The following is a 12,874-nucleotide window of genomic DNA, read 5'->3' on the forward strand; positions in this document are numbered from 1 at the left end:
CAACTACACGTTATACCCATTAGATTTCTGAGGTATTTCATACTATTGGACCACCAATTCTCTGTAGTATCAACTTTTCTTTGCCTCTTTGTCTACTAGCTGTTCCCTCCAAATTGCAATAGCTCAACTTGTTCAATCTACATTTGACCCTCTTGTTTTAAACAATTTTAGATTTAATTTCAAACTTACCTTTTTTATCTAAATTTAAAAAAAAGTCTGTTGCCTGTCAATCAATCTGTCACGTGAATAACAGCAATATTTTTTAGCAAAATCAATCACGATTCCATGCTCAGTAGAGCACAGAAACAGTTCTTAAGGTTACAAATAATATATTGCTTGCCGCTGATTCTGAGGCTTGCTGAATTTGAATTTGATTTCAGCTCCTCATTTGATATGGATGACACGCAACTTTATGTTCCATTGACTAATAGAGACATAGACAAATTTTCTCATGTAATGGCTTGTCTCTTTGATATCAAATGCTGGATATCACAAAACTTCCACCGGGTCAATAAATCCAAATCCGTGGTCCTTTTATTTGGCCCCCCAAAACCTGACCTGTGACTTGAAAAAAAATCTTCGAAATCTGTCCTCCAACGCCAAGCATTCTGTCCGCAATTTGGGTAGGATCTTTGTTTTGACATAAAAGTCACCAAAGTAATACCATCATATTTTCTCCAATTTAGGAACATTGCAAAAGTAAAAAAATATTCTCAAGCAGACCTTGAAAAACTCATCATTGCTTTCATCTCATCATGTCTGGATTATACTAATTTCCTGTATTTGGGGCTCAGTCAAAAAGTCATCTCCTGTATTCATTTTGTTCAAAATCCGGCTGGCTGATTTTTAACAAATTCTAAGATACAAGACCATACCACTCCCATCCTTGCTTCACTAAACTGCCTACCTGTTAGGTATAGAATTGATTTAAAACTTTTACTAATTACTTTTAAAGCCCTACATGGCCTTACTAATACCTACATCATAGACTTACTCGCGCCCTATGAGCCTAGCTGCTTCCTGCTCTCCTCAGGTACAACCATCCTAACTGTTGCCATAGCCTGCGTCACTACAAAAGGAAACAGTGCATTTTCTGTTAGAGCCCCACAGCTGTGGAACTCTTTACCTGAGAATTTAGGTTAGCAAACTCAGGTCCTTCTTTTAAATCACTCCTCAAAAACTTACTTTTACAAAAAGGATTTTTTTGTAGTTATTCTGTTGTTTATCTAGTTTCTATCCCTAACTGTAACTGTTTTTATTACTCAGGCCGTAATTATTATTAAGGAACAATTTTCCAATGCGGTGTTGTTCTAAGAAGGTTGCTCTAAGTGTAGCAACCAGATTAATTTTAGACATTAATAGGTGACAAACTTTCAAGGAAAAACATTTTTAAAAGTCAAAATGACAAAATTGATTTGGCTGTGGTTCAGGAGGTAGAGTGGTACATCCATTAACCAGAAGGTCAGTGGTTCGATCCAGTCCGCATGTCGAATTTTTTTTGGGCAAGATACTGAACCCCAACTGTGTGAATGTGTGTGTGTGTATAGAAAAGCACTGTTTGTATAGAACTGCATGAAAGTGTGTCTGGAAACAGTTCTTAAAGTGCGCAAGGTGTTGAATATGACATGAATGTTAATGAAATGTACATTATACTGCCTTTATCAAAACAACAAGTAAACATGGACGACATGTTGAGTTTGCATTAACAGAAAATTAAAACAGGAGCAGAGGAACTAAACTAGGACAAACTATACTCAACAGATTAGAAAAAGATTAGAAACTCCCTGTCTCTTATATAAGCCTATTGCAAAAAAAGGTCTGGTTCTCTCTACTGTTGGGGTAAATAAAGGCTTCAGACACTATTTGAGAATATACACTATCTATGATGTAATTACATGAATTGACTAGAGTTACCACCTTGTGGTGGTATGCCTCTGCCAACCAGTTAAGGAATTTAATAAAAGGTAAGTTTATTTTTTGATTAGTGATATAGGGATATATAAATTTTTTTATTTGACTTGGCTTTGTTAAGCTTTGTTGTTTTTGTTCTGCTGTATGTCTACTCTATCAGTGTGTAAGTTCAAACACAAAACAAAAAACAGTCAAAAAAGAGTCAAGTTCCTTGTATGTGTGCATATGTTTGGCCAATAAAGCTGATTCTGATGAACACAAGTTGTAGCCATGACAGTAGACAATGCTTCAAAATGGATGTTGCTTCAAAGAAGCTACAAATTCTAAAACATGGATGCTTCACACACATCCTCAACCCAGGAGCACAGAGGATCTATACCATCACCACAGTTTCAAGGCGAGTACCCAAGATTAGTGTCACCAATTCAGTATCTGGCCAAATGTGAAATGTGGTCACAATCTCCCCTTCTCTTCTTGAATTATGGTGTTGAATAATGACCAGAAAAGTGTTTTTTGCAGAACATTATGATTAAGTAAAGCTGACCTTTAAACCTTTTAGATATAAAATGTCATCACTTCCTTATTTTATCCTATTATTTGGATATTTCCAATTATTTGTGATGTAATTGTCATACTGTAATTAGTGTCATGGATTCTTGAGTCCAAAAACATGTTTTGTGAGGTCATAGTGTCCTTGACATTTGACCACCAAAATCTAAATAGTTCATTCTTGAGTCTAACTGAACATGTGTGCCAAATTCAAAGAAGTTCCCTCGTGGTATTCCTGAGATATGGCGTTCACGAGAATGTAATGAACAGATAGATGGACAGTTGGACATGTTGTACATACTGTACATATGGACGCACAACCTGAGGTTATGGTACCTTGAGGGTTTTGACAGCCACAGCAGGGTCAGTGAGGAAGCTCTGACGAACGCTGATTTCAATCCCTGCCTCCTTCACCCTCTCCTCCAGATCATCCAGAGTCTGTAAAAAAAAGAAACATACACACACACACACACACACACACACACACACACACACACACACACACACACACACACACACACACACACACACACACACACAAAATAATGAGCATGCAGAAGATGAGAGAGATTTTTTTATACTTGAGCTACAACAGAATAATGCATTCAAAACTACTTGAACAAAAATTGTGACAATTTTTTTTTTATCAGGGATTACCTAAAAAGGTAAAAAATCCCTTCTGCCTCACATTCTTCAGCTGAATTGATGTGCCAACAGTATAAATATTAGCTCTTAGCTAGCTAGCAACAAACGCAGTCTGTGACTCAAAATCACCACATAATACCATTTCTTCTCTAATTTTCATCCATAGTCTTTGTACATTTATGAAGTAGATTCAGAAAAGCTCAAGATTAATTAATTCTGAACACTTTGCAACACAACGCATCATCATGGGCAAATGTGAACTAGATCTAAGACTGAATATACCTTCAGTGTGTTCAGACTATCTGGACATACTGTTGTGTATGATTATCTAGAAGGGCTGGATTTTTGTTAGTTTTTTTTTTTTTTGGGGTTTTGGGAGGACATGCTAACAATTGCAGCTTACATTAAAAAAGATGAACATTCTGTTAATCTAGTCCTAACACTTTTGTGCTTTTGCTTTTGGTTTTTGACAGGCAAAAAAAAAAAAAAAAACCCTACAAAACCTATAAATACAGAGTATCTCTTTCACTAGATCCCCAGGCACACCGCCTGGGGGTCTCAACATGCAGGTAATCCAAAGCTTGGCAGGCTTGGGTTTATCATGTTGTCAGTTCACACAAGTTCAAACTTAATAATTGAGCTGGGAAGAAATTTTGGAAATTGGGGTTCTATAACAAAATCTTTGAAAGTACCTTTAAATGATAATGAGTGGCATTTTGTATTTTACTGCTACGTTTCAACAGTTTTAGCAAAATACACGACTCACTGATGTAAAAACTTCTGTTGTTTGCTGAATGGTGGCAATCTTGGTCCATTTCCACTTCTGGAAGAGCTGCACTCGAGTTGGGTTGTGCAGTGTGGCTGACGGATGAGTGCGGAAGAAGGTGGGAAAACGCTGGCGGTTGGACAGAGCCGGAGAACTTGAACCATACGACAACTTACACAGGGAGACACAAACAATCATGTTAAAATCTAATGTCATCCTGATGGCTTAAACTGCTGCAAAAGGACGACTAAAAAAGAAATTCACAGTAAACAAACACTTTAAAGTACGCACACTGAGTGCTTTATGAGAAAAACACCTGTACACCTGCTCGTTCATGCAATTATCCATCATGTGGCAGCAGTGAAATGCATAAAATCATGCAAATACAGGTCAGGAACTTCAGTTAATGTTCAAATCAAACATTGTGATGGGTAAAAAAATGTGAGCTCAGTGACTTTGACCCTGGTGTGATTGTTGGTGCCTCACAAGCTCACAAGCAAGTTTGAGCATTTCTGCTGATCTCTAACAGTCTCTACAGTATACTCAGAATGATGCCAAAAACAAAAAGACATCCAGTTAGCGGCAGTTCTGTGGACGGAAACACCTTGTTGATGAGCGAGGTCAGAGGAAAATGGCCAGACTGGTTGGCACTGACAGAAAGGCTATCGTAACTCAGAGAATCACTCTTTACAGCTATGGTAAGTAGAAATGCATCTCAGAATGCACAATATGTCCAACCTTGAGGTGGATCAGCTCAAAAAGCAGAAGACCACATCAGGTTCCACTCCTGTCAGCCAAGAACAGAAATCTGAGGCTGCAGTGGTCACAGGCTCCCCAAAAACTGCAAAATTGATGACTGGACAAATGTAGCCTGGTCTGATGAAATTGGATTTCTGCTGAGGCACGCAGATGGTTGGGTCAGAATTTGGCATCAACGGCATGAATCCATGGAGCCAACTGGCGTTCTGTCAACAGTCCAGGCTGGTGGTGGTGGTCTAATGGTGTGGGGAATGTTTTCTTGGAGCACTGTGGGCCCCTTGATACTATTCAGTAATTGCTTGAATGCTAAAGCCCATCTAAGTATTGGTGCTGACCATGTAAATCCCCTTATGGCCACAATTTACCCAAGTTCTAATGGATACTTCCATCATGATGATGCACCATGTCACAAAGCAAAAGTTTTCACAAACTGGTTTCATGAACATGACAATGATTGTGTTTACATGCACCCTAGTATCCTAGTTATGACTGGGATTTTGGACTATCCTGGCAATGTTTGTGTATGTAAACAGCTTATCCTGGTTTCAGAAACCTGGATATACTATCTGGAGTACTCTGATAGAAACCAGGATACTGTGGCATGTAAACACATTATCCAGGCTTCTGAACCATCTCATAGTGGCTGAGATTTTGAGAAATCAAGACACACCTGCACACAGATGATCAGAAACCTGGATACTGTTACGATCATGTATACAGGGATAAGAATAACCAGATTTCTCACATCCTATGTAAACGTCATATCCTGAATAAAATAAAAACCAGGATAAGACTCATATCAAGATAGATACTAATGCACATGTACAGTCCTGGATGAAATTATTAGCAACCCTGAATTTTAAGCACAGAATTTAGAATATATTCAGAAATAAATGCAAATGTACCAATTTTGTATAATGAAAATATTTAACTATATGAAAGCATTTTTTTGGTTGTTGTTGTTCAGTAACTTTGGACATTTTATAAAGATATTTTGATTAAACAAAATTGGCCCATAGCAATTATTTCTGAGGATATTCCAAATTCTGTACTTAAAATTCAGGGGTTCCAATAATTTCAACCAGGACTGTAAATGCACTCAGTGAGTTCAGTGGACTTCAGTGGCCTCCCCAGTCACCAGATCTGAATCCAATAGAAAACCTTTTTGTTATAATGATTTATGCTTTGGACCCAAAGATGCAGAACCCGGACAGGAGGAGGGTTAAGTAGGATTTATTGCAGACAGTGTGATAGATAGTAGGATATTGTTCATCAGAATCCTTTAGGTTAGGGGGTTGGTGTTTGGCTGGTGGAGCAGGCGGAACTGAATGGGTAAGTGTTTCAGGGCAGATTGATCCAGTTGGCGATTGGGGGTCTGTGGCAGAGGTGGACCGGCCATGAGGCAATGATCTCCAAGGAGAGCAGGAGGCCAGCCCTGAGCTGGTGGCAGAGCTGGACTGGAGTGGGAACAATGATCCAAACTGGAAACACTCAACAAGGAAGGAGCTGGGGAAAAAGGGAAAGAGGAAGCACTTGGATGTGACCGGTAACTGCAGCAGACTGAATGGAGCACAGGGAAGCATGCAAATACACATAAGGAACAATAGACTGGAACTTGGCCTTAATGTTTGTACCACAAGGTAGACTCAAAATCTGACAAAAACTGAAGGGATGAGCCGAGGTCAAATACTGGAGCTGGTGGAGGAGTTGATGAGTAGATTAGAAGTAGCTGTGCCAGTGAGTTGGTGGGAGATACACGGAGGAGGAGAACACAGGTAAAAAGGAAGAGAACTAGTCCACCCGTAACAGTACCCCCTGCGAGCCACCAGGCTAGTCGGGATGAGTCCTGTGAAACTCCTTCAACATACGCAAGTCCAGAATGATGGAGTGCGGAACCCATGAACACTGTTCTGGGCCATTACCCTCCCAGTCCACTAGGTAATGTAGGCCTCTACCACAGCAATGCACATCTATGAGCCAGCAGACGGAGAAGGCAGGATGGTCATGGCTTCAACTGGGACACATGGAAGGTAGAATGAATCTTCATGGAACTAGGTAACTTTAACAGTACGGTTGCTCATCTTCTCAATAAAAGACAATTAGTCTTTAAGTGAATATTTCTAGAAGATAAACAAACTGTCTGACCTGTCTTGTAGCTGGGAGCAGGAACTCAATGCCGATCCACCAGCGTTTTGTTGTTTTTCACTGACCCAAGAAGAGCTGAGTCTATCCACACTTTCCGACAGCGACAAAGATGATGCTGTACAGATGGGACTACAAGCTCACTTTCCTGCGAGGGAAACAGAGGAGGTTGATAACCCAAAGAGGCTTCAAACGGGAACATACCGGGAGCAGTGCAGGTCAGTGAACTGAAAGCTTATTCAATCCAGGTCAAGTGAGTACTCCAGGTAAATGGATTGGAGGCTGTAACACAGCACACAGCAGACTCCAGATCTTTAGTGGTCCTCTGCATCTGCCCATTGGTTTGGGGGTGGAACCCGGAGGAGAGACTGACCGTGGATCCTAACGCTTGACTGAAGCCTTCCAAATCTGGGAGGTGAACTGGGGACCTCTGTCGGAGATGATGTCAACTGGGATACCGTGTAGAAGAAAGACATGATTAATCAAAAGATCACAAAAATTTCACTAACAGATGGCAGTCTTGGCGGGGCAACAAAATGGACAGCCTTTGAGAAGCGATAGACTATGGCGAGTATGGTAGTGTTGCCTCATGATGGTGGTAACCCAGTGATAAAGTCCAAGTAAATATGAGGCCAAGGGCTACCAGTAAGAAGTAAGGGGTGAGGAAGACCAGCAGGTGGACGATGAGAAGACTTACTTTGAGCACCGACAGAACAGGGAGACATATACTCCCTTGTGTCAGCGTCCATAGTAGGCTACCATAAGTGTCTCTTAAGCACGAGAGGGTTCAATTCATCCCTGGATGGCAGGAGAACTGGGACGCATGGACCCACTGGAGGACTTGCGAACGGACAAAATCTGGGACAAAAAGGCAATTATCCGAGCTAAGACCTGGAGCTGGTCCTGATCCCAGGTCACTGCTGCAACAACATGGTATGGAGAAAGTATGGTCTCCGGGCTGGATTCTTCTTCCCTCAATAACATGCAGACAGGAGAGAGCATCAGGTTTCACATTTTGGGACCCTGGACCCAGGTTGTGCGTCCATATGTACAGTACGTACAACATGTCCAACTATTCATCCATTTGTTCATTACATTCTCGTGAACGCAATATCTCAGGAAAGAAGAAGGTAGTTTCTGGTTGGGGCCAAAAATTTGAAAAAGTACTGTTCCAACTACAGTATCAGATGCAGCCATCTCAACAATGAGCTAACTCGAGGGATCTCGCTGAACCACGACCAGGGCTGAGATAAAGAGGCTCTTATCTTTATTGAAGACAGAGTCAGCTTCAGAGCACCAGGCAAACGGAATGGATGAAGAGGTGAGTCTGGTAAGGGGGGCTATCATTCTGCTAAATTCTCGTATGAACCTCCTGTAGAAAGTGGCGAAGCCTAGGAACCTTTGCACTTGTTTCCTGGTGGTGGGTTGTGGCCATTCAGCCACTGCTTTAACCTTTTTGAGATCCGTCCTCACCTGTCCACTCTCAACAATGTACCCTAAAATGCTCACAGTACTAGAATTAACAACAATCCAACAATCTTTGAAGGATCTGACAGACGTGGGAGACATGTTCAGTCATGTTCCTGGAGACGATGAAGATGTCATCGAGATACACAAAAATTAATCGATGAAGCAAGTCCCTTAATACTTCACTGACCAGAACACGGCCGGTCAAACCAAAGGACATAACCAGGTACTCGAGGTGGCCAAGAGGTGTATTGAAGGTTGTCTTCAGTCATCTCCCTCCTTTATTCTGACAAGGTGGTAAGATCCAGTTTAGTGAACACCATGTCTCCCTGGCGGGGTTACAAAGCAGAATTGGTCAAAGGCAAGGGATATTTGTTTTTGATGGTGATATTGTTCAGACCACAAAAGTCAATGCAGGGTCTCAGAATCTGATCTTTCTTAGCCACATAGAAGAAGCTAGCACCAAAGGGTGAGGAGTTAGGTCGAATGATGCCAGCTGCCAAGGAATACTTAATGTATTTCTCCATGACTTCTCTCTCCAGGCGGGAATGGAGACAACTATAAATAGAGACAACTATAACGTAAAGGGGCTCCAGGAAGAAGGTCTATGGCACAATCATATGGTCTCTGTGGGGGCAGCGACAAAGCAAATCCTTACTAAACACCTCACCTAAGTCATGGTATTCAGCAGAAATGGAAGACAGGTTCGGAGATTCTGGAAGCGGTCCTGGCAGGTCGATGGTGCACTCTGATGGAGATAGCATATTGCAAACAGGCAGAATGACAGAATGAACTCCAACCAAGCTGCCCAGTCAATGCGAGTGTTGTGAAATTTTAGCCAGGGATGACCTAAAACAATGTCCTAAATCCTAAAGGAGCTGGGATCACCTTGAATCTGATGGAGTCACGATGATTACCAGACAGTATCAGGGTTATGGTAACTATGTGAACTGTTATGCGGGCAAGAAATCTCCCCTCCAGAGCAATAGCAGTGAGGGTTTTTTTTGTAGGGGCTCTAAAGTGACTGAACTGCTAACTCTTGATCCAGGAAGTTATCTTCAGCACCAGAATCAATGAGGGCTAGCAGAGGCAGAGTGTGGCTTGAAATCTGGGATTTAGATGGGGGCGGGGATTTGTCTGGCTCACCAGTCCCAATACCTACTAATGAGCTTTGTCTTTTGGCCATATAGGGCAAATAGTAAGAAAATGTCCTACTCCATACCTCTTCCCTTCAACAACCCCATCCCGTAATTCACCTTGGGAGGTCAGATGTAAACGTCAGGAGTCGCATTTTGAACACCATAGAGCACTGTAGAAGGAAGCCTCTACATATGTCCAACAACTCTCTAAGTAGTGGTGGAGGCAATGGTGCATGGGCTGGATTACTGAGCTGAGCTGGTGGAGCAGCTGAGGCCGGAACGGAGACAGAGAAACTTGATGGGTGAGTTCTGTAATCTGGTTTGCCATGGCTTTATTGTTTTCTAATTAAGTCCATAACCACTGTTGGCCCTGCCTGAGCATAACACCTTGAGTAGAAACAGCTTTTTGTAAGAGGGTGAGGGAATGAGGGTGAGAACTAGTCTACCCATGACACCTTTGGGAAGTGGTAGAATGGGAGATTGGCAGCATGAATGTGCAGCTGACGAATCCGGCAGAAATTATACAATGCAATTATGTCCACGTGGAGCAGAATCCCAAAGGAATATTTTCAACATCCTGTGGAATCTATGCCACAAAGAACCGAGGCTGTTTCGAGAGCAGAAGGAGGCCCTACCCAGTATTTTTATGGTGTTAATAAATTGCTAATAAAGTGATCAGTGAGTCTAGGTAAAAGCTAATGTTAGAAAGGAATAACTAACAAACCTCTGAATAATTATTAATGTTACATGGACTTCAGATCTCTTAACCAAATGTTACTATTGGCGCTACAAACTTAAAGCTGTACAAATCAATATTTCTATTTCTATTTATTTCCCAAGATGGAAACTGAAACTGAGGCAGCAAACTCAGCAGCTACACTTTGATCCATGGTTGTGTCTCAAACTGTGCACACTGCAGGTTATGCAAATCTAGTCTTATCAGGTGTTTATGCTTTGTTGCAATAGTTTTATTCCTCATAATATGCATTAAACATGTACTGCTCTATGCCCATAAACAATGTAGCTGTCTCTACATATCTGAGTAGTCTCAGTTGCATCTGTCCAATAAAACATTGTCTCCATATGTGTTGTTAATATACATCATGCCACAATGCTCAGTTCTTGGTCCAATTCTGTTCTCCAATGACACAGCTGCCTCTCTTTTTTATCAGAAACAACCAATACAGAGGTCGAACAACTCAGACTGAAGGTATCAGCTGCTCTCAACAGTCCAAAAGCACCCCCTTCCAACCTCACCATCCAAGAAATGAAGGCACTGACATCGCTCCAAAGAGACCAGAACAACACCATCCTTCCAGCTGACAAAGGAAGATTCACAGTGGTGCTAAACACACCCAATTTTCACGCCAATGTGACCAGTCTCCTCAGTGACACAGCCACCTATGGGGCACAAAGGCGAGACCAGTGGCTACAAAAAGAAAGCAGTTAGTTGCCTCCAACAACTGGAGAAGGACAATGATATTGACCGATCTCTTTATTACAGACCGTACCCCGGGGAAGCCACCCTTCGAATTTATAAATTCCCAAAGATACACAAAGAGTCCCACTCAGACCAATCATTAGCAGTATTAACTCGGTAATTTACAAAATTGCTAAACACCTGGCTATGATCCTGGCTCCTCTGGTCAAAAACACTCCACATAACATCAAGAACTCCCAGGAGTTTGCCAACAAGGTTGGAAAAATAAAACTGGACTCAGATGAAACCATGGTATCCTATGATGTCACTTCACTCTTCACATGTATTCCTACCACAGAAGCAGTTAAAACAGTTAGGAAATGACTGCTACAAAACAGCACTTAACCCAGCAGAATCAACCTCACCCCTGACCACTTATGCGCCTTGCTTGACCTCTGCCTGACAACCACCTATTTCCAATTCAATGAAGGTTTCTACAGACAGGAGCACAGCTGTGCCATGGGCTCCTCGATGTCACCAATATTGGCTAATCTCTACATGGAAGAAGTAGAGAGCAGAGCTTTGACCTCTTTTCCAGGAGCTGCCCTCAGCCACTGGTTTAGGTATGTGGATGACACCTCGGTCAAAATCAAAACCCATGACATTGAATCCTTCACTGAACACATCAATGCAGTGGACAGCAACATCAGGTTCACTTTGAGGATGTCAGTGGAAATAGCCTAGCCTTCTTGGATTGTGTGGTGCACATTGAGAATGACAGAAGCCTCAACATTGAAGTATACCATAAACCCACATACAAAAATTAATACCTATTGTTTGACTCTCAACACCCTACAGAACCCTACACCTTCGAGCTCAGAATGTTCCCACAAGGTCATGGGAGAAAGAGAAGCAACATAAACACATCAAAGAAGCACTTAGAACTTGTGGTTATCCTAACTGGGCCTTCGTCAAAACCACAAAAAGAGGCAGAATAGACAAAGAAGAAAACTGCAATAAACAAAACAACATTGTCATTCCCTATGTTGTGGATTATCAAAAAAACTCAGAAGGATCTTCCACAAACATAATATCCCCGTGCATTTCAAACCAATTAACACTCTGAGGCAAAAACGTGTCCACCCTAAGGACAAAATACCCAGGCACAAGCAGAACAATGTAGTTTACGCAAGTCCAATGCAGCGAGGAATGCACAGACCTGTACATTGGGGAAACTAAAAAAACCGCTACATAAACACATGGCACAACACAGGAGAGCCAGTTCCTCAGGTCAGGACTCAGCGGTCCACCTGCATCTTAAGGACAAAGGACCCTCTTTTCAGGACAATGATGTACACATTTTGGCCAGAGAAGACCAATGGGTTGAAAGAGGAGTGAAAGAAGCCATTTTTGTCAATCTGGAACAACCGTCACTAAACAGAGGAGGTGGTCTGAGACACCACCTGTCAGGCACCTATGATGCAGTTTTAAGTTCATCCCCCAAAAATTTGATTTAGTGTGATTTTATTGAAGGATACTAAACCAAATATAAAATGCTATAAAATGATTATGGCTCGGTTTGATTTATTCTGAAACTTTTCTCTGCAGCTTGTTTTCTCCCTTCCTACAGGCTATCTTCTCTCAGTCTGCAGGTCTTGGACCGAGGGCCTGCTCTCAGCGCTCAAAAGGATTTAAATGTCTTAAATACAGTAAATAGTGAACTGAAGTCCAGTAAGTAATGAAGTTTTCAAGTACCAATAAATTCAGATTACATTAGGTGATATTTAGTTGAGACAGAATTGTTGTTAGACTTATTCAGAACAGCTTATTAAACTGACTATTATCTGGTTTTTGAGCTGCTTTTTATGAATCATTTTTTTTATATTGGTTGTTTTTAATAATACCTTTTACTGGATAATAGATTTAAGCTATTGGACTTCTGGTTTTAAGTTTTTTAGAGCAACAATCTGAGCAAATGTTCAGGAAAGCCTCCATTTACCTCACCCTCTGGGTGCAAGAGCTGTCTCTGTTTCAGTAAGAAGATTGCTGTGATTGCTGTAACCCAGACTTTGGTCT

At 41.5% G+C, this 12,874-nt stretch overlaps 1 protein-coding gene across 1 annotated transcript in view; it reads right to left on the minus strand.

Moving 5' to 3' along the window:
• The window catches only part of LOC120785912 (gamma-aminobutyric acid type B receptor subunit 1-like), a 100,263-nt gene that overhangs the window by 71,878 nt on the left and 15,511 nt on the right, over positions 1-12,874 (minus strand). Inside the window, exons 3-4 of the mRNA XM_040120891.1 lie at positions 3,872-4,042; positions 2,797-2,898 (exon numbers count right to left, since the gene is read on the minus strand). Of these exons, the coding sequence (XP_039976825.1) occupies positions 2,797-2,898; positions 3,872-4,042 (273 nt within the window). The remainder of the gene's footprint in view (positions 1-2,796; positions 2,899-3,871; positions 4,043-12,874) is intronic.

Source organism: Xiphias gladius, chromosome 24 (assembly GCF_016859285.1).
Source record: "Xiphias gladius isolate SHS-SW01 ecotype Sanya breed wild chromosome 24, ASM1685928v1, whole genome shotgun sequence".
Lineage (NCBI taxonomy): Eukaryota > Metazoa > Chordata > Actinopteri > Istiophoriformes > Xiphiidae > Xiphias > Xiphias gladius.